A 22,058-nucleotide genomic window follows, 5' to 3' on the forward strand; every position below is an offset into this window, starting at 1 on the left:
TAGTCAGTTAAACGTCACACATAGGCTCACTATTGGCCGACGCTGGTCGTGTGTGACGTACAACAACAGATCATACGCTGTGAAACTGGAGGCCCAGAGATAAAGAAATTCATAGTTGAAATAAAGTCGTTATTTATGTTTGTTTTGCGCACAAAAAGTGTTCTCGTTGCTTTATAAATTTAAGATTGAGCCACTTGGACTATTTTAACGATGTCTTTAATAACTTTTCGAGGCCGGCAAGTTTCAATCCCTCAAGAAGCCTATGGACTAGTATGGACGAGTGATCCAGCCCTCAGATTTCATCAAGATATCTTAATTCATGTTCCAAAGATAAACGAAGGTCTTACGGGGTTGGAACAACATGGGGGTGAGTAAATACTGACAGAATTTTCATTTTTGGGTGAACTATCCCTTTAAAATATTGAATCCATGGCTAAATTAGACTTAAAACACAAAGGCTTTGGCAGGTTTAGCATGTGTATGCGTGTTAGTTTTCAGAGAGGTCACCTAAAGCGTTCTCATTGTCAACACATTCAATACAAACCTTATTTCAGACCCCTCTTCTTGGAAATGCATCTACGTATGAAAAGGTTTTCAGAACTGTATGAAAATGTCTTCTTGTTAAGCTTTGCTGCAGAACAACAATGACCAAGTTTCATGCTCTGTGCATGCACCAAATTACAGAGAGACTTGTAGCATTGCTAGAGGGGGACATCTGTTGAACAGGGGGACAGCTCAGTGAATTGTGACACAGATGACAGTGGGCAGCCGTGTGTTTGGACTGAGGATTACCTCATCACTAAAAGAAAGCAGAGACCCTTGCATCCCCCTATCCTCTCTGCTTTTCTCCCTCCCTCCATCCTGGCTTTAATTATCACCCGTCTGTTGGATGGCCACTGTTCCTTTGTGGTTTCTCTCTATCTCTCATCCCCCATTAAAAACCCTGTTTCACTTGTCTGTCACATTAACATTGCATTAGAGATGTGACATTGACAAAGAGCAGTTAGAAGCACCCTTAGTATCAGCAAATAGTGATGCCAAATACAGTGGTTCCGATCTAGGAAACAGATGTTGTTTTGGATTATATTTGGCAGTTGTTTTAAGCATTGTGCATCTCTATCCAACTATTGTATGGTATCAGTTTGAGTATCAAAATCACCTCTAAGGAATCATTCTTCATGTTGAAACCACCGAGTCATCCATGTGGATAAATCTTTCAAAGGCTGTCCAGGTCAGAGGAGGCTGGAGTCCCAGTGGGTGTTGACTGTGCATGGAGGACTTGAGCCATAATGAGATCCCTAATAACAGCAGTAACCCTTCAGAGTAATATGCCTCCTGTGGATAACCAAAATACACAACTACTCCAGCCGTCTGTCTGTTTCTTCATCTTTTGTCCTGCTTGTCTAACTTCCCTTAGATTTGTTTTTCATGCCATACACCTATCTTTATTCTGGCTTCTCTTTCTCTCTCTCTACCAAGCATCTTCCTGATGTGTATTGATCCTTTCTGTTTCTCATTCCCTTCTCTCCCATCCTCTGAGTTAATTTTACACTATAGAAGAGTGGGGAGTATACTCATTAACATTAGAGTTGTCATATGTTGGGGTTTTATTGATTTTTATCCAAGTTTACTACATTAAACCTCCTTTTGATGATTGTTTTATTTTATATCAGAAGCGAGCTGAATTTGAGGTTCGTTTCTCTCCAGTTTTGAATTCAAAATGCTCACAAGGATGCAGAGCGAAATTGCGGTAATACACAAAAATCTAGGTGTGTCAATCAGGTTTTGCTTAGACAGTTTAACTTTTATCCGATAAAAGAGCAATGTTTAAGGTGTTGACATGACCTTTACATTAATTCTCAAGTAATTAAACATAATTGGTGTAAGGTCATGCATGGAAACATATTCTGAAACAACAAGATTTATCCATGCTTTTGTGTTCAATAGGACTGCTTCATAAGATCTTATGCGATTAAAATGGGCATGTTAAAGGTGAACAGTGCAATGAAAATAAGTTTCCCAGATAGAAAACTTAAATAATTTTTAAAAATAACTATTAGGCTTAATTGTACAACACGAAAACACAGAAGTAAGCGGTGAATTCGAGTCAAAAATATTTGGACAAGCTAAATACTTCTTGGACCTCTGATTATAACATCTCTGAATCATTTGACAGTTTTACTTGTGTAAAATGTTTTAACAAATCATGCAGTGATTTAATACAAGGGGTAAATGCAGCCATTTCAATGAAATTCATTTAGTCAAATAAAAGCTAAGGAAGGTCAAGGCTTGAGGCCAAGCTGCGAAAGAAAGGTTTGGGAGTGTGTGGTCATGACCTCTGTGTTGAACCTGTTGACTAGGCATCAGGGAGTGTGAGATGATCCAGCTAGACAGCTGGTGAAGGTGAATGCAAACTCAGGGTCAGGCTTGCTGGCCTTGACCCAGCGCCAAAGAAAAACAGAGCGACCTCTGCTCTCTATAATCTCGTGATTTGCTTGATGTTCTCAGACACAGATGCAACTCTGTCTGACACAATCACGATTATTACACATGATTTGGGGGTTTTATGATGCTATGCACTTAGAAGAAATTACTTTTTTTTGCAAGAACTATCATATTTCAATATTTTGTGCATAAGTGTTGCATTTCAAGGGAAGTCAATAGTTGAACTTGTTTAAAGTTGATCTGTTAACAAACTTTTTTTCTGCAGTGCTTGCTTAACAGGCACTGTAAATGATATATTCTTATATAAATATCTCCCCTTGCCAGAGCCAGAAACAGTCTTAAAATCCATGGTCAATTGTGTTGAAGGGGTGTATGTGTGTGTGCATTGTCATGGTGATAAGACCAAGCAGTGTACTAAATTGTAAGTAAAAGTTGATGACATTCTCGAGTCTGTTAAGAGAGTTAAGCTCCTTTCAACCCAGACTAGCAAAGATAAAACGCATCCAGGGGCCCGAGGACCATCTGGTCTTCACCTGTGTTGAGCCTATTCAGAAACCAAAAACCCCATTCCAACCTCTGTGACACTACAGGAATTTTAATAGAGATTCTAAGAATGAGATTTTGAGATTTTGTCAACTCTTTGATGTCTGACATCTATTCTTCTCTTGGTTTTAATGCTCATCTTTCATTGATTGTTGCTTTAACAATTTTTTTCTCCCCCTTAACAGGCTTGCAGCCTCAAAGCTCTCACCTTTTTCAGATAAAGCCATAGCAATCAGAGATTAACTGAAAGCAACAGAACTCCTGGCTGATGTATATGGATCTGATCTTGTGTAACCCCTACACCTGGGTCCCACTCGACCCGAACCCGGGTCTCCGGCGTGAGAGTCGGGCGCTCTAACAAGGAGGCTAAAGACTGCAGCCTCTAGCATCTGTCACTAGAGCGCCTATTGAGATCAGAGGAGTGATGTTTACTTGCACAGCAACTAATAGCTGGCCTCCGTTACACTCACCCCCCTAAACCTCACTCTCATCCGGGTCACGGCACCAATGTAACCCCTCCACCCGGGTCCCACTCGACCCGCTCCGAGTGGGCCTCGAACTCGGGTCTCCGGCATGAGAGTCGGGCGCTCTAACAAGGAGGCTAAAGACTGCAGCCTCTAGCGTCTGTCACTAGAGCGCCTATTGACATCAGAGGAGTGATGTTTACTTGCACAGCAACTAATAGCTGGCCTCCGTTACACTCACCCCCCTAAACCTCACTCTCATCCGGGTCACGGCACCAATGTAACCGGGTCCCACTCGACCCGCTCCGAGTGGGCCTCGAACTCGGTTCTCCGGCATGAGAGTCGGGCGCTCTAACAAGGAGGCTAAAGACTACACAGCAACTACTAACTGGCCTCCGTTTCATTTGCATGGACAAAAAGCTTGGACAGATACAAGCACACTCTGAGGTGGGACAATGGACTATTGAATGTTTATTTGGGATGACCACTTAATACTGATAGTTATCTTCCTATGTTTTACTTGCACTGTAATTTTAAGATAGACAATATTGATAAGAAAGTAAAGGGAAACTGAAATTAACGTGGAAAAGGCAACAGATTTTTATTGAATTACATAAAGTACAGTTTTGTACCAAAAGCAGTTTTCACATTTGATTACAAGATATTCAAAGACCTTATTTACAGTGTTTATTTCCTATACATATCAACAGAGGACGTTAGCGTTGTCGACGAGCCCAATTTTTTGAGGAGTAAAGAAATATGACTGAATCGCGATAGTTGTGATAGTGTTTTGGGTTTAAGTTAGCTGGAGCTCAGTGATCAGTTGTGGAAATTACAACATGTGACATTATTGGATTTGAAGCCTCCAGGTTTTTTGGATTACAGGTGCAAATGAACCATGACCAGATTGGTAAAAAGGGCTCCAAGTGAGTCCCAAGGTGAAGCTAAAGGTTTACTTGACAAAATCCACCTGAAACCTTAGTGAAGCTACACCAAAGTCATAACCTTAAGGGACGCTGGCTGAAAGCGGCGGATCTTCTTCTTCAGTGCTCTGGAAGCTTTGATGCGGCAGGCCGCTGGTTCTGCACGATGCTGTTGCTGAAGAGAAAACCCCTCTGCCGTGGTCCCCATCGCTGCCTGAGCCCACACTAAACCCCCTTCATCTTCCTCTTCTTCCTCCAACAGGTCCTCCTCATCCAGCGAGAGACTGCTGTCCGAGTCGGAGGCTGTCTGAGAGCCCTGGCTGGACTCGCTGTCCCCAAAACGGTTTGTGGTGTAGTTGCTCATCTCTCCATCACTGCTTGCTGCGATAGTAGAGTGAAAGAGCGACGCACACTCGGCAGAATACTCGGAGAACTCTGACTCGCAACGAGGAGGATAGCGGCTGGAGATTGGCGCAGCGGGATATCTAGATTCTAAGTAACTGAAGTAAGAGGAGGTGGAGAGCGAGTGAGGAAGGGCCCGTGGAGGACAGCCCCAATGACCTGAGCGAGGTCTGGCACTAACACTCCTTACCATGGACACCTTTCGAGAGTTCAAGACTTCCTTGGATCTCTGGGTGTGGAGAGTTGGGGGCAACGGGATCTCAGAAGCGGAAGGCCATTTCCGAGAACTCTGTCTCTTTTTGGCTTGATCCAGAGGAAGGTGCACAGGTTCAGGGGCTTTACGGGACTTGGAGGTTTGACTCTGTTGAAGGTGAGGGTTGTTTTGGGTGTGGTGTGAGTTGAAATGTCCATTACAACTGCATTCGGAGCAACAATTCATCTGGGACTCTTCCAGATTTGTCACTTTCCCTTTGCAAGTGCCGGACTGCTTTAAGTCAGCTCGGGGTTTGGCGCAGAACTCTCGAGACAGGTGTTTTTGCTGCTGTTTCTTTGAAGATTTTTCTGAGCTCTTCTTTCTCAGTTTTACAGATTTAGTTTTCTTGTCTGCCTGACGCACTTTCACCCTCTGGGACCCTGCAGGAAGAAACTGTGCATGGACAAACTCTGATGGAGGTGTACCACCCTTATCATCAAAAGAAGCTCTACCGTCCTCTCTTCTGAAGGTAAAACTTGCTCTCCTCTCTACGAGCTTTGGGACCATAGATGACTCCTTGGGAAAATGTCCACTCCCCTTTTCTGAATTGTTAGACTCTGCACCAGTCTTGCCTGTAGCATTCCTTATGGGCAAGTCATTATTTTGGAGGTCCATGGAAGGTGCTGAGTGTGTGCCATGGCATGACGTCTGGACCACAATTGCTTCGAAATTGGGCTCCAAACCAGGTGTGTTCCTCTGTTGCTGATTGCTGTTTAGTGCTGAAGAAGTTTTTCCAGTCTCCGGTGCATTTTCTAAGGGCATTGTTATTTGTTGAAGGGATCCCCGAAGTTGAGGAACGTTGAGCTGTCCAGAGGTCATTTCCTGGGATCTGGGTCTTTGCTTCTGTGTACTGCTAACCGTATCATTTCTTCTTATGCCGTTTAACAGATTTATCTTACTGGAGCTTCGCTGTAGTATCTTGTTAATGTATCCGGCAGACCTGGAGTTTGTGAAACCTTCGATTGGGTTTTGGGTTTCCTCTTCAAGACTCACTTCAGGCATTCCAGCAAGTGCTAATGCACTTCCCTGATCACCGGTGCAACTGAAGATGGGGCTTTGTAAGGCCACAGCATGCAGTGGACTGGGGTAACAGTACACTTCTGTCCCATTGCTAGACACCAGGTTACTCTGGTATTTGGGGTCTACTGAGGGGTTTTGGAGGCGAACACAGGGTTTAGAGCTCTTCACATCCGTGGATTTGAAGGAGCCAAAACCAGGTGCGATCATTCGGTCGAGATCCCCTGAAAGAAGAACCCAAGAAAAATTGCATCAAGATACTTTACATTTCAGAAGTTAAGCTGGTTATGACTATGTGACTACAATAAGAAACAACGTATCCTGATTGTGCATGCCATAGTACTTTGCACAAACTTTACCCTAAGAACACATTTTCACGCTCACCTGTGGAAACAGGTCTTTGCCTTGCTGCTCGAGCGGTTGCTGTTCGTATACAACTGCTACCGAGCTTCACTCCTGAACGTGGTGCATCAGACTGGCCAGTGCTCTCGTCAGCAGAACAACGCCGAGACACACCAGTCTGTCTAGAACCATTACGGCCATGTGGCACATATGAGTTGGAGAGAAGTGGAAGCAGACTGGTTTGAGATGAAGAGGAGAGACTCTCGCTGTAAACAGAGGTGCAAGAGTTGGACAGAGAGCCTGAACCACCATCACTGAGCTCGTAGAACCCTGGAAGTAGAAATTAGCACTATTAGATGCAATGCAGAGTACCAAAAAATGCTTGATGTTGTCATTTAGGTCTAAAATGAAATGTTGGAAGCTGGTGCAAATTTTAAATCTTTAAATGGCAAGCTTGGAAGAGAAATTACACCTCTTCAAATGAAAAAGGAAGTCTGTGATGTGAATAGGTGTGTTTAGTCACCTGAACTGGGTCTGCTGTCACTCTCTAGATGTTCAGTTGATGCTTTACACACGTCCAGTTTCAGCTCATTGATCTGATGGTCTAGCTGCTGGAGATGAGTCTTCAATCCCACATCCTGTCTGCGTAGACGAGTCTGCAGGTACAACACACATTCGCATATATCAGTCTCAACATGTTAGCATGCAACATGCATCCTGACTGCAACTGCAAATACAGTACATACAAGATATCTGATAGATCAAGTAATTTAAGCACATTTATGAACCACATGAGCAGAGTTGTGTATAATTTCAACAAATACTAAGCTGAAAGTTTGAGAACAGTGAAGTGGAATAAACTTAGTCGTGCAAAAAACAAAACTATTGTTCTTTGTTAAGCTACTATTCACACTCATTCCAAACTAACCACAGAAGAACATTGAAAACTAGATGCTTCCAGACATTTAATGGCTGATATGACTCCTGCTGTTATACGATGTAGACAAGAGGAGAAAAAAAAAACAGGAGGAAGCAAATAAAAAAGGAGAGCGGTTGACTATTAACTAGGCAAGGATAAAGGGTAGCCTGGGGGAAGTGCTGTAAGATTACTAAACTCTCTCCTGCAGAGGAGCACAAACTATTGTGTAAACCAAATGTGTATAGGTCCAAGAGGAAATGACATGCCAAATAATGAACATCTATAATGGTTGACTGTAAACTATCTTTGCTAAGTAAAGTGTCACACCTTTGCCAAACTCTGACAACGCATACTTTAATATATTGTCTTTGTACTTGCCAGTTGGGGAAAGAGAACAATGAAGAACACTAATCTGAGGGTATAACCGTAAACTATAGTTGTGTGGATAATGCAACCGGTTGAAAATCCTTAGTGATAATACCCTAAATGTTATTACTAAGGGTTTTCTTAACTTAAGAGGGTTTGTTGCATCTGGGAACTGACATTTGGATAATTATGAAGTCAGATCCGCCAGATGTTTTCTCAGGGTTCCTAGAGATTTGACTAATGAATCTTTTCTTTTTAGAGTGTTCACAGTGAGCAATTCATAGGCAGATGGAATAATTCAGAGCATAGCATAACTAGAACGATTTAATTCACTATAAATATTTCCATGACTTTAAAAAATATATACATTTCTGAAAAATTGTTTAGTTTTCTGTTAATTTTAGGGAGTGGATTTACAAACAGAATATCATAATCTGCACAAATACTTATACATTGGCGGAGCACTTATTGCAGATGATATCAACTGTGCAATTTTCCTGTGCTTATATATCATAATTTAAATGGTGTAAGAGCACTAATGCCAGTCTCTTATATGTCTATAGACCAGAGTCACGAGTATTAGAAGGGTTCAACAAAAGTCCAAAACATTCAGACATGCATCGGCTGTGGGGTCAAATCTGTGTCGCCGACCGAGCCACGGTTCCTCTGTAGCCATTCTCATTAAATTGGGTTAATCATCAGAAACGGACTGGCCCCCCTCAGAGCCCTTGATTTATGACCCCTCACTATGACCCCCAGCTGAGCTTGTGATTCAGCACTGGATTCAGTCATCAAGCCTACTGCCAATCCATGCACAAAATACACAAATTAATCCCCCCTACAGTAAGAGCACACAGGAATGAAGGCTTTATGCAAAGATTGTCATTTGCTGCTAGAAAATACACAAAATAATGTATAAGACTAATCACAGACAACTGGTAGATCTATCTACATATTCATCCAAAATGATCACATCAGAAATATTCACATCTTTGTTACAAAAATGTATGTCAGAAGGGTTTCTTGGCTGTTGTAAACAGTCATATGACTAGAATGGACTAGACAACAATAGCCGTTTAATCCAGTTTGCTTCTCTAAGATGTTACTTTTATAGAGCTTTGATAAGGATAAGCCAAATAAAAGCTGTTAAAGTATAATACAGATAATATATGATGTATATTATATATAAATTGTCGATTATTGATTGTTTTTTATATTAAAAGGTTTAAAACTAAACATGTTTCGCCAGCTGGAAATCCCCAAGTCCAATTTTAGAGTTTTTTTTATATCATTATTACATGAAAAGTAAAAAAATAAATATGTTTACGTGCATATAGCCTACATTTTTGTTGCCCACAATTGCCTTATTTTTTTTTTTTTTACTCCGTAGTTACCCACTGTGATCAAAATGAACCACATACTTTCATCAGAATTATTGTCACCTTGTGTTTAATAAGATGTCTTACCAGCTGTTGTTTTAGCAGAGTAAGTGTTGCCTCCAGTCTCAGCTCTTCTGTGCTCACGTTCTCATGTTTTGATGTATCGGACTCTTCTCTGTTCAGGGTCAGAGCCCAGTGCACCATGGCACTCTGTTTGTCCCGGAGGAGATGCAGTTCCTGCAGTCCGGCCAGCGCTGCGTGCAGCCTCTCTCCTGTCCTTCCCCGGTCCATTCCTGCAGCTGCGGTCAGCACACCTGATCCAGGTGTTTTTCTCCCCAACATTATCAGACGTGGGGTTTAGACATATCCAGAGAGGCGAGGGAAATAATGAGATCCGCTATGTGACTGAGCTTGTCCGAATGTGAAACAACTATTGCGTTTGGACGAAGCGCATGTGACTGTGTGTACAGTACCTGCACGGGGGGCTGTACAAAGCAACCCCGCCCACTATCGCGCTGACCGTGGAAACCCCGCCCCTTGCTGGCTGATTGGCGGACATTGACTTAGTCTGGTCAGTAAATTTGCCAATGCTTCTTTGGTAAATGTCTCGGATATTATTCTTAATGAGGTTACGTGATCAAATTCTCGAAGCAGTTAATCGAGAAAAAGAAAGTTAAAATAAAGATAGTTCCCCAAAAATAAAAATTCTGTCATCAGTTGCTCACCCTCAAGTTGTTCCAAATCTGTATGCATTTCTCTCTTCTGCTGAACACATACACACATTCACACGAGACCAAACATCAAACAGTTGATAGCCATTGACTTCCCTGGTATTATACTATGGAAGTCAATGGGGCCTACCGACATTTTTTTCAAAATAGCTTCTTTTGTGTTCAACAGAAGAAAGAATTTTCATTTTTGGGTGAACTTTTTTTTAAGACCTATGCTCTGTGTCTTAGAACACAAATATGAATAGCCTACACAAGGACTGATTTTTTTTTTTTTATCAAACACCTATTTAAAGCATATAAATGGTTATATTTTTAATCCGCATTAAACAGTATACATTTTCTTATGTGTTTTGTATTACTTTTATCCATGTACTTCATATACACAATAAAAAATCCATCTTGGTTTGCACAATTAGCCACTAGCGCCCTCTTGCGTACAATGACTGACTTACAGAAAACCTCAAAATGATCAACATTGGCATTGGACATTATTTAGGCATAGTACGGTGCATCAGTTTGCATAATTCCTTTTCAAAAGCTCAAGGTAAAAATAAAAAAAAGATATTTAATTTTTTATTTACATGCTATGCATCAAGCAGAGTTATGTTTAGAGTATCTGCAATCCATGTGCCTTTTTTGTGATGTAGGTCTACACAGGAAACGTGTGTTGATGAGAACAGGGCAAGATTGCATCAGGGTTCGAGCCCTCATCGCTGGCAGTGGCGCTGTGAGGTAAAGTCAGACTGTACCACACTGTCTTTCCCCTACAGCTTGCATAAGTTTACCTCTGTCAGCCACAAGATGTTGGAGAGGAAGTGAGATACAGAGAGATACAAAAATAAATACAACAAACAGACCTTTGAGTAAGCCATGCGAAATCTGATCAAGATTAGCCTAAATACAAAGTTTTATCAATGTTATAAAATATGAGATGGTTTGATTAGGGTTTTGAGGCAATCATCTAAACAAACGACGCACAGATCCTTTCGCGGGTCAAAATTTACCCCAAAATCGGAACACATGATGACCTAGAGATGCCATTTTGTGAGATTCGTCCATACAGTGACATTGCCGAAGTCAAACAGAAACAGAATCTAACGTGAGACAGACAATGACTATTATACCTGCTATTGTGTTTTAGGCTACATAAACTTCCCATAGGGAGACACTGTCCTGTGTTAAAAAGAAGAGATGTGATGTTACCAGCTGGTGGCGCTATAACACAGGCATTAAGTGCTGTATTTGACCCCTGTGTGAATCTCACTAAAACTATTGATATTGTTTCCATTTTCTTGTTTTATAAGTAACATTTCCTTTTTTTTTATTAATTCATTTTATAATAATTCGTATGTTTTTCAATGGTGATTTTCATTAGATATTATTTTAAAACTGCTTTACAGTACTATTATACAATGATTTTGTACATTTAAATCAATATATATTGCATTACAGTAATAAGAATGAGAATTTCTTTTCATTTTGGAGTAAAATATGATGAGGACGTGTTATTGACAGGTTTCATGAAATTTACTCTCTTACACAGTGTCATGTTAAAGGTACGGTAGGCAATTTCAGCGAAGCTAGCAATAGCAAGTTAGCTTTGAAAGCATAAGATCACACCCTCCCTTAGAGCGTGTACAAAGCCATGCCTCCTTCAAAACACATATAAAGCGTTACGAGATGAGAACCGGCATTAAACTAACTCATGTCTCAAAGCACATACATTACAGTAGCCTAATAATGAATGTGAACAGCTTACAGAGCTCAGGTTGTACTGTATCACCTGACTGCTCCATATTCATTTCGACGTTGATAGTTTTGAACAAACAAACTCTGTTATTATGGTCACGACATGAACTCAGCATAAGCTTGCTGTTTTGGTTCAGGAGGAACTGTAGAAGGCGACTGCTGTTTGTTGATGGCTCTCGGTAACTGCGTACAACTCTGTATAGCCTCGAACGAGATGATGACGTATGGTGTCTGAGAGAAGTGTGAAATGCATATTGACAGACAGCTAAGACATCGTATCATTGCATTCGAACGCCATGCAATGATTGAACGAACATTTTTTGGTCCTTCCTCAGAAGATATATGTACATTGTACATGTTTTTAAAATTTAGACCACTTCTAATATTGATTGTTATCAGGATGTGAAGAGAATTTAAAGGGATAGTTCACTTTGAAATTAATTTTTGGCATGTTTTAGCTTACCTCAAGGGCATCCAAGATGTAGGTGTCTTTGTTTCCGCAGTATTTTCAATTTTGATGTTTTTAGGTCAAACCGTTCTTGTCTGTCAGTCATATAATGGAGGTCTATGGTCACCACCTCAAAGAGCATGCACATAATTCGACCAAAATCAAAACAAAATAATTGTTGCAAATATGAAATTGCTGCCCAAGACTTTGAATTAAGTTTTCAATAAGGATGTTTACTAAAATACTTCTCTCGTACATGGCGTGTGATGTTGGCTGAGGGAAATGCTGCAGTGCTGTGAGGGCTTTGATCAGCGTGACTCGGAGGTTTCGGACTGTAAACCAGCGCGTAAGAGGAAAGTGATGCTTATCTTGTCTTGCCTTGAATCTTGAATGATACAGGTCCAGTGGACATAATAATGCTAACATTGTCCTCTCAGGATGTCCCTGTGCCCTTATCCCCTTCAAAGCACTTCCATATAGTGATGTCATGGTTTTGATCCCGCAGTGTCATCCTCCTCCTCTATGCGTACCAGTGAGGGTGTAAAAATAAATAAATAGCTACATTCTGATGTAGTCATGTAAACAAACACACGACCCAGTAAGCTGCTTTGCTAATGCAAAAAAAAAAGGATGTTCTTTCTCAGTATTTTTTGTCTCGTTTTCCAGTATTATTATGTGGGCATTCTTAAATTAAGATATTAGTTGAGATTTTGAGGAAAAAAAGATCAAGAAAAAAATACCTACAAATGGAGTAAGAAAAATAATCTAGGTTTCCTTTTTGAATACAATTTGAGTTTTGTCTGGTTTTAGGCAAAAATTTACATAATTTTGATACATTTTTCAAAGTAATTTTGCTTTTCAAGTAAACGAGAGTGCTTAGATATTTGTAGTTGAAAGCAAGACAAAAATACTGATTAAGAACTTTTTTGCTTTGTGTTTAAGCCTTTTATCAGAAGTGTATGGCAAGCCGTTTTAGCTTAAAATATTCGCAGTGTAGTTGTAATTGCAATTTTACTAGTAAGAATAAAATTAGATAGGTCTCTAATTCAGTTGTTACTAGTAAGAATGCTATTGCAGAGCTCTTGAAAATGAATGGAAGTCAATGAAGACATACAGAGAGAAAAGAAGTCAGAATTGTGAGATAAAAAGTCATAAAACGTCTTTTATTTTTTCTTCTGTGGCAGAAACACGCTTCCATACTAATGGGAATTGTTACTAATAATTGAATTAGAGAGCTCTCTAATCATAATTGTTTTGTTCTAATTTAATTCTTACAAGTAAAAATGCAATTACAAGTAACGCTGGGAACATTTTAAGCTAAAATGGCTTGCCATAGGAGAGAAAACAAATGACACCGAAAGATTTTGCTCATGGCGTGTTTCACAGCAATGTTCTTTTAAGTTGCAGATCTTGATAACAGTTCTGTTTTCATCTCTTCTCCTTAATGCAATGCTTTTATCTTCAATATGTTACTAAATTTTTCCATGTCTTTTTTTCCCATTGTTTTCTCTCTCATCATGAATGCAACCGTCCAAATGAGACACAAAGGCCTCCAAACACAACCATAGCGACAGACAGAGATGCCGCTCAGAGCGGAAAAAGAAAGTTGCGTCCGGTGATAAGGTGTACCTGGATTTGTGAGGCAATAAAGGACAGGTCACAAACAACAGGAACTGCAGCAGGGGGAGTGAAAGGTAAACAGGAGTCAGGAGTCAGGAGACAGTGAGTGATGAACACAAGAAAACAAACATGTTGGCAAGCCTTACGGTCTTCAAGCCACCAGCATCTGATTTCATGCACAAGGTATTTTCCTGTATGTGTGTGTGTGTGCTTCGTTTGGAGTGTATAATGGAGTGCAGTGCGGATTGTTCTTCTGAAAATAGACATTTACTGTAACCCAAAAGCAAAAAATGATTTTTTCTTCATAATTAAGATATTTTGAAGAATGTCTTTAACCAAATGGTTCATGGGCCCCATTGACTTCCATGGTATTTTCCCCCCATACTAGTCAATTGGGCCCATTACTGTATACACTCAAATAAATTATATGTTGGCAGTGTTGTAGTACTCGAGACTCGGACTCGTCTCGGACTCGGTCTCGAGACCATATTTTAATGGTCTTGGTCTTGTCATGGACTCGTGTCCATTTGGACTCGGAATTGACTCGTACTCGAACATTTTTTTTTAGGACTCGGAATTATTCCCGAGTCCACTCGAGTTCAATTAAAAATATTTTTCATGATTATTAATGTATGTTAATAAAATATTTCTTTAAATTGATTGACACGCCCAGTGATTGGTGATTTTCTAGTGCGCAACTGCGCATGACAAATTGTAATAAAATTACTTTTAACACCACCTACTATGTGGTCTTTTTACCCTAAACTGATCATATTTTTTAAACTCTAAGTAAATTCAGTAAAAAAAAAAAAAAGTATTTCTCTAAATAAATAAAAGTAAATTAGGTAATCAACCCTCACTGGTCTCGGTCTCGACTCGGACTCGACCGTCTCTGGTCTCGGACTCGACTCTCTATGGACTCGGTGTCAACTCGGACTCGAGTGAGGTGGTCTCTCTCGACTACAACACTGTATGTTGGCTTTAATTAACTTTTTATGTTAACAGGTTTCATATAACTGTGTTACGTTAAACAAACATAATTTGTTCATGTAACTTCAACATCATGGAATAAGTTATTTTAAGTGAGCCAATTAAGCTCTGAGCAGAATGTTAAATGAACACTAAAGCAAAGGTAAAGTTGATTAAGAGCCCAACTTAGTTACCAATGGTATTTTTAATTCTTAATGCTAATTATTTGAAAGAAAGAAAGAAAGAAAGAAAGAAAGAAAGAAAGAAAGAAAGAAAGAAAGAAATATGTATACAGTTATTGGTATGTGTGTGGGAGTTGTCGTGAGTATGTGCACGTGTGTGTGTGTGTATGGTCTCCTGTCATGAGGGGTTTCCCATGCTGGTTGTCTGATTGAGTCTCTAAGCTTTATTCACTAACAAAACCACAGATATGGGATTTCAGACATCAAAGAAGATTTTCTCTTTACCTAAAAACATTCTCGTATCCCTTCAGCACCTCTGAGAGACTCACACAAACACTTTCCCACAGAAAATCACTTCTTTACACACTACAGTTTACTTATTTATTAAATGCATTAAGTCACACTTGAAATTGTGTGAAAATATAAAACCATCTATCAAATTTTTTTCAAAAATAAATGAATCAAAACGTACTATAAATACTTTTCATTTTCATTTTCCGTTGTTTTGAATTTACTCTCAAAGAATCCTAAAAAAAAAAAGCATCACGGTTTCCACAAAAATACCCAGCAGCACATGTTTTTCCAACATTGAAAATGATAAGAAATCAGAATTTAGAATGACCGTGTGACACTGAAGACTAATGATGCTGAAAATTCATCTTTGCATCACAAGAATAAATTACTTTTTAAAATAGATTCAAATAGAAACCCCTTTTTTAAAATTCTAATAATACTGTTTACACTTAGTTTTGATCTAATAAATGCAACCTTGTTGAGCATACGAGGCTTCTCATCAACCGCAAACCTTTGAATGGTAGAGTATATCCACTAAAAATTATACACAATGGTTTGATAGTCAACATGAAAATGCTTTCCTGATTTTATTGTGCACATTATTCCAATGTTTGCCAATAGAGTGGTGCAGGGATGACGTCAAAACCTGGAAGACTGACGAGAACCTCCAAGTATTGTCAAGTTATGTTTACCACAGTCCGTATTTTACTCATAAATTGAAAAACCTCATTATAAAAACCTGTTGGAAAATCCCAGCGGGAACCACTTCATAGCATCAGACTTCAGGGACTCCAGCACTCTATTGCAAAAAATTTAACCTCCTTAATCTGACATTTGAGAGGGTTTGAGAAGTCGTTCAGAGGTGGAGCCACATTTGTCTTTTTATTAAGTCATTTTGATTTCATGTTGCCTTTAAGTGTCCAATTTAATATTAAAAAGGGCAAATCCTTAAATGCCGACCTTTTCCACCGTAATAATTTCCACAGAGATGAGAAGTATTTATTTACTCTTATGTTATGTTACTCTCATGTGGAGGCGATTTGTCTGGTTTTATTAGTGCTGTAAGTGTCATGCAGTGAAAAGGAAGGCATCCCATAAAGTAAACCTGTCCATCCGTTCCTGTGGTTAGGCCCGGCATTACCCACAATCCTCTTTGTTGTAAACCACATCTGAGCATGAACAAAGCCAAGCTTCTCTGATATGTCAATGAGATGTCTACACAAGCCAAGGACATCAATGCAATGTGCAATGCAGATTGTTAATGTATAAACCATGTGTTTCTGTGCGTGGAGGAGCATGTCCGAACATGTTCCTCAGCTGGTAATATGTTATTTCCCCTTTGTTTATCTTTTAAGAGGGTATGTGGGGCTTTTATTCTATTACAATATATTCTGTACACCGTATCAGCATTGTTGGAGTAGATGAAAAGTCTGTCATCATTTAATCGCCCTCATGTTGTTCCAAACCCACATGACTTTCTTTCTTTCTTTAATGAAAGACAAAAGGAGATTTAGACAGAATGTCTGCTCTTTTCCATATGAAAGTGACCAAGGAAAGCAAGCTACAAAAAAAAAAAAAAAAAACATCATAAAAGTCTCATAAATATAGTGCATTTGACATGTTCCAAGTCCTCAAAATCAAGCTATAGCATCAACACTTCCATCAAAATCCATCAGCATCTCATTTGGTCACATGACATGAGAACCAATGATGTGTTGTATCGTTGATGGTAACACTTTATTTTTTAAGGTGGTGTAGTTACACGTTACAACAATAGTAACAGTAAATTATGTATAATTAAAAGTAAGTAACCCTAACCGTAACTTTATAGTACATGTAGTTAATATGTAAGAACCTGGTTTCTCCCAAGGTTTTTCTTTCATAATCTGTCACCTGATGGAGTTTTGGTACCTTGTCACTGTCGCCTTTGACTTTTGCTAAGTTGGGGACAAAAAAAAAACTTTTGCTGATAATTGACTCACCCCCATGTCATCCAAGATGTCCATGTCATTCTTTCTTCAGTTGAAAATAAATTAAGTTTTTTCGATGAAAACATTCCAGGATTTTTCTCCATATAATGCACTTCAATGGGAACCAAATGGGTCAAGGTCCAAAAGAAAGTTTCAGTGCAAACTGCAAACTGTTCAAAGGGCTTTAAACGATTCCAGACGATGAATAAGGGTCTTATCAAGCGAAATGAATGCTCATTTAAAAAAAAAAAACAAAGTTAAAGTTTTAGAAGCTTAAATGCTCACCTTGCTCTGTTCTGTGATGCACGTTTGTGACTCTCCAGTTAGAACTCGTTAATCAAAATGAAGGAATCTTTTTTCGAGTCATTTGGTTCATTCAACAAATTAAATGAACAAATTGACTCGGAAAAAGATTCGTTCATTTTGATGAACGAGTTCGAACAGGAGAGTCAGAGCAAGGTGAACATTTAAGCTTATAAAACTTTTTATTTTTTTAATGAGCGATCGTTTGCTTGATAAGACCCTTATTCATGTTTTGGAATCGTTTAAAGCCCTTTGAACAGTTTGCACTGAAACTTTTGGACTTTTGGTCTTTTGGACCTTGAACCGTTTGGTTACCAATAAAGTGCGTTTTAACGGAGAAAAATCCTGGAATGTTTTCATCAAAAACCTTAATTTCTTTTCGACTGAAGAAAGAAAGACATGGACATCTTGGATGACATGGGGGTGAGTAAATTATCAGCAAAAGTTTTTTTTAACGTGAAGTACTCCTTTAATATTAAACAATATTATTGATTATTGATCTGCCTGCATTGGCTCCATTTATTTGATCAAAAATAAGGCTGGTAAGGCTGATTTTTTTTTTTTTTTTTGCATTTTTACTCCAGTCTTCAGTGTCACATGACACTTCGAATATGTTGATTTGCTGCTCAAGAAACAAACAGTTCCACAGACGCTGTGACGCTCATCCTTTTATTTATTTATTTACTTATTATTTATAGGTTTACTCATCTGTTCTCACACTCGTTCATTTCATGGGACTGTCGTATAACTCAAGAGGATAGATGTCTGCATGCAGCGGACAGAAGGGTTCTACCTGAAAGACTTCATTTTGCTCGGAGAGATCATGTTTTAAGGGTGAGTATAAAAATGTCAAGGTCCATTCAAGAGTAAGTTATCCAGACCAACCTCCAGTGGCTTGTATTCAGACACAGGTTCTCTGCTAAAAGAGAAGCACTCTTTCTCCAGGAGCGGAGAGAGCTAGAGTGCTTTAAGAACGTGTAAAGTGTTGGGCCAAGTTGAATTCCACACGTTGCCATCGTAAAACAGTCAGCAAATTAATGTTAATCTGTTTTTTAATGATGGAGTATCCCACAAGTGACCACACTGCTCAGGAAAGTTTGACTTGCAGCCATCTCCAATAACAGAGACAGGAGAGGTGGACGGATGGACTGATTTACAGCAACTCTAATGTAAAGTAAACCATCGAATAAAGGAGCCTATAATGTGTGCATGCACACATGCTGTAAATCCATTCATTTTACATAAAATAGGGGATTGCAAGAATATAGAGGAAAACGCAAGATTTGCAGGAGACGTAGGTATAGTAATGCTTTGTTTCGATAATCCACTTTAGACATTCTAAGTAACTTTGCGACTACACTCTTAGAAGAAAAGGTTCTATATAGAACCTTAAAAGGTTCTATCAGCGCTACATATTTGGAACCCCTAAAAGGTTCTATACACTCTTAAAAAACGGGTTCCTCTGGGTTCTATATAGAGTTCTATATAGAATCGATTTTCGATTTCGGAAATACTCCTTCGGTCACAAATACTTGTCACAAATTTTGCATTTTGCCGAGATTTCGTTAATTTTTAGAAAAGTGAAGCCTTTGGACCGCCGACGTAAGCTACTCATGTTCGACTCGCGCGGTTATGCCAACACTTCCGGTAGACGCTTCTTCGTTGGTGTTGTAAGTTCCGCAGTTTCTTCTTACGCTCGGCGGACTGTGAATATCGAAACTAGGAATTGAAATTTTAACTTTTGAACGATTCCGGGATAAACTAAAAGTTAGTCCCGGTTCCAATCGATACTCGATTCTCGATACCCAACCCTACTAATGACAGTCTACTAATACAATACTGAGAGTTAGTTGACATGTAGTTACTTATAGATAGAATGTCTAAAGTGGACTATCGAAATAAAGTGCAACAACCAGGATGTATTTTAGGACGTACTGTCGGTGTTACATGTACCCTCTGGACTCTGCCCTGCATGTTCTCACCGTACGGTTTGTGTGTGTGTGTGTGTACTGCTCCCTCACAGTCTTCTGTTGTCTGGCCTTGAAGTATGGTAGGCTACTTATACTGACCTTTTGCTCCTCAGAGGATTTACCTATGTTTCTTGTTGCCTGCAGATATAAAGAGAAGTGATTTAGGACTGTTTCTTACCTGTGTTAACTCATCTGATTGTTTCCATACTTGCCTGTTTCTCCAGTGCTTCTGATCTAATAAAACTCCCACACCTGGGTTCAACTATATTCGTGTCTCAGAAATAACATAATAGCCGGTGTGTAGGGATTTATGTTGCCTATCTTCTTCTAGACTAAAAAAAAAAGATTATTTCTGTCTTGTTTTCTAGTACATATATCTAAACATTCTTAAATAAATATACATTTTGCTTGAGTTTATATCTGAAATCATTTTTATTCTCAAATATATGTCTTGAATTAATGTGTAGATATGTGTATACTGGATATAACACAAAAATGCCAACCAAGAAGATCATTCTTTTGCAGTGCATGCAGTTTACTTGGACAATCCCATAATGCATTGCTACCAACAAAGTGTTGAGATGCGTCCGAAATCGCTCTCTTATAGGTACTTATTTTTTAAAAAAGTACTGGATATGACACAAAAATACCAACCAAGAAGACCGCTAAAAAATACTACATTCGCCATGTTGTCATTATCATGTGACCTACCAGCGTTGCGTTGCTTCATGCTCTCCCGTGGCCTCATGGGATTGTAAAGTGTCCATCGCTTGCCGGCTTCAGAATCTCGCCAGAAGTCGGTCATCCGCATGCTTTTACTATACTGTACTGTTTTTCTGTTTTTTTTTTAAATACTGTTTTTCGCCTACTAAATAGTAGGGAAGTATGCGAGTTTGGATGCAGCCTTGGTGTCTATTATGTGTGTGGTTGTCTCTCTCTCAGGTGTAGTCATAATACTTGAGTCATAATAAGTCATAATAATACATGCTTTTATGACTTTTGACTGCTGCAGGTCACCTTTATCGAAAGAAAAAAAAACAACTTAGACAAATTATCTCTCACTGTGTTTCATGGAAGAAAGAAAGACATACAGGTTTAAAATGACCTTAGGGTGAAAAAAAGGCAAGTTTTGTTGATTATAAAGATAATGCAGTTTGAATGTGACCTTAAGCAAATTTCATGTTTCATGGATGGGTTTAGGAAATAGGTAGGACTTCAAGGCTCTCTTATTTTTGAAGTTGTCTTCTAGTGCTTCAGGCTTCTCACAGGTTGGTGTGTGTGTGTCATTTCTTTCTTTCTGAAGCCCGTGAGTTTTGCCAGCCTGAGGCTTGAGCACCTGCACGCAGTGACCTCAGGGTGAGAGGTTTGATTGACAGCAGCCCCGGCGGGAGTGTCATCCATCAGAAGGACAAAACACGCACTGATATAGCCGTCATTCCACAGCCGTCTCCTTCATTCACAGTAAAGTCAAAAAGTAAAGGTAATTGTGACTTCATTCCTCAGACTTGAATTTTTCTTTTGATTGTGCCACCAGTATTAGTATATATTAATATTTCAAATTAGCTTTTATTTTTATATTTTCAGTTGTAGTAATTTTGTTATGCCTTTTTGTCATATTTATTAGTTTTTGTTTTAATGTTTTAATATATTTTCAAAATAAAATGTCAAATTGTCCCCACAAAGATGGCATATCCGAAATCCTTGTCCTTGTGGTGGACATTTTTTGGTCCCTGCAAGGAAAACAGCTTATAAATCATACAACGAGATGTTTTTTGAAATTGTAAAAATGCAGAAAGTTTTCATTGATCGGTAGGTTTAGGGGTAGTGTTAGGGTAAAGGGATAGAATATACAGTTTGTAGATTATAAAAAATCATTATGTCTATGCAAAGTCCCCAAAAACATGAAAACACAACATAGGGATCAATAGGATCAAAAAACCTGTGATTTGATGCCAGATATTATTTTCTTATTTCTAAAGTGGCTGCTAAACACTTACTAATCAACCAATAAAAATAATCAAATTATAGATAGTACAGTTGACCAAGCCTTTTTGCGGTTATGTAACAGCTATTTGCAGAAATTATTTCCAAATTGCATTCAAACAAGTTTTTATTGTTCATTCATTTTTAGGTATTTGGCAGGTGGAGAGAATTTGATATAGTGCTTAAATCATCTGAACCTGTGGCTGGACATGATGAGGTGCTGATTGCCCACAGCCAGACGCCAAACAGCTCGAGCAGTCAGAGGGACTTTCATGAAGAGCAGGACAACATTTCAAGTGAGGGAAAATGGTCGAGTGGTAAGGAGGAGCAAAAGAGAGAGAGGGCAGCAGTAGGACAGGCAAGTACCTGACCATAATGCATCTCTTTTCAACTGCTTCACTTGTGACGCAGAGCACTAAGGGCTCCGTTGCCCAGTACAGTGCCGTCCACTGTGTGCAGAGCCAACCACAGAACCCTGTCACCTCAACAGGCAGTGGAAACCCCACTTTAACCTCCAAATGGCCTCTGCTAGTCAGCGTCCGCTAGCTAATGCTGTTAGCCAGCAATTTGGTTGATTAATTGAGAGCTGGTGTTATTTGTAGAATAAGATTAAGTTCTTATAACGGTCTACAATTAACGCTGACAGTCAGAGAGCAAACTGCAGGCACGCACGCAACATTTGTCACCGGGCACGTCGACCCCATCTGACTTTAAGCTGTTGACACAAAAGTAAGTGCACGCAGGCATGCCTGTTAAATAGTGTGTTAGCAGCGTCTACTGCGTCAT

General features: G+C 39.3%; 1 protein-coding gene and 1 long non-coding RNA gene across 2 annotated transcripts; one reads left to right on the forward strand and one right to left on the reverse strand.

The window, feature by feature from the left end:
* Positions 1-4,028: 4,028 nt before the first annotated feature.
* dact2 (dishevelled binding antagonist of beta catenin 2) lies at positions 4,029-9,395 on the reverse strand. Its single transcript, XM_039654120.2, has 4 exons — positions 9,141-9,395; positions 6,913-7,045; positions 6,432-6,719; positions 4,029-6,271 (listed from the first exon to the last, which is right to left on the reverse strand). The coding sequence occupies exons 1-4, from the start codon at positions 9,393-9,395 to the stop codon at positions 4,440-4,442; spliced, it is 2,508 nt and encodes an 835-aa protein (XP_039510054.2). The 3' UTR covers positions 4,029-4,439.
* An 8,628-nt stretch (positions 9,396-18,023) lies between these two features.
* Positions 18,024-21,624, forward strand: LOC120464597 (uncharacterized). The gene is made up of 3 exons (XR_005618719.2): positions 18,024-18,153; positions 20,593-20,769; positions 21,421-21,624. It is a non-coding gene; the product is annotated as an uncharacterized LOC120464597 (long non-coding RNA).
* Positions 21,625-22,058: the final 434 nt, after the last annotated feature.

The sequence above is a fragment of the Pimephales promelas genome, chromosome 11 (genome assembly GCF_988280905.1).
Source record: "Pimephales promelas chromosome 11, fPimPro1.hap1.1, whole genome shotgun sequence".
In the NCBI taxonomy this organism is placed as follows: domain Eukaryota; kingdom Metazoa; phylum Chordata; class Actinopteri; order Cypriniformes; family Leuciscidae; genus Pimephales; species Pimephales promelas.

Excerpts from the sequence above, each read along its gene's own strand:
- dact2 (XM_039654120.2), bottom strand. The coding sequence starts at position 9,395 with ATGTTGGGGAGAAAAACACCTGGATCAGGTGTGCTGACCGCAGCTGCA. Across the intron at positions 7,046-9,140 it reads CTCTGCTAAAACAACAGCTG|ACTCGTCTACGCAGACAGGA; the intron begins GTAAGACATCTT and ends TTGTACCTGCAG. Across the intron at positions 6,720-6,912 it reads TGACAGCAGACCCAGTTCAG|GGTTCTACGAGCTCAGTGAT; the intron begins GTGACTAAACAC and ends TTCTACTTCCAG.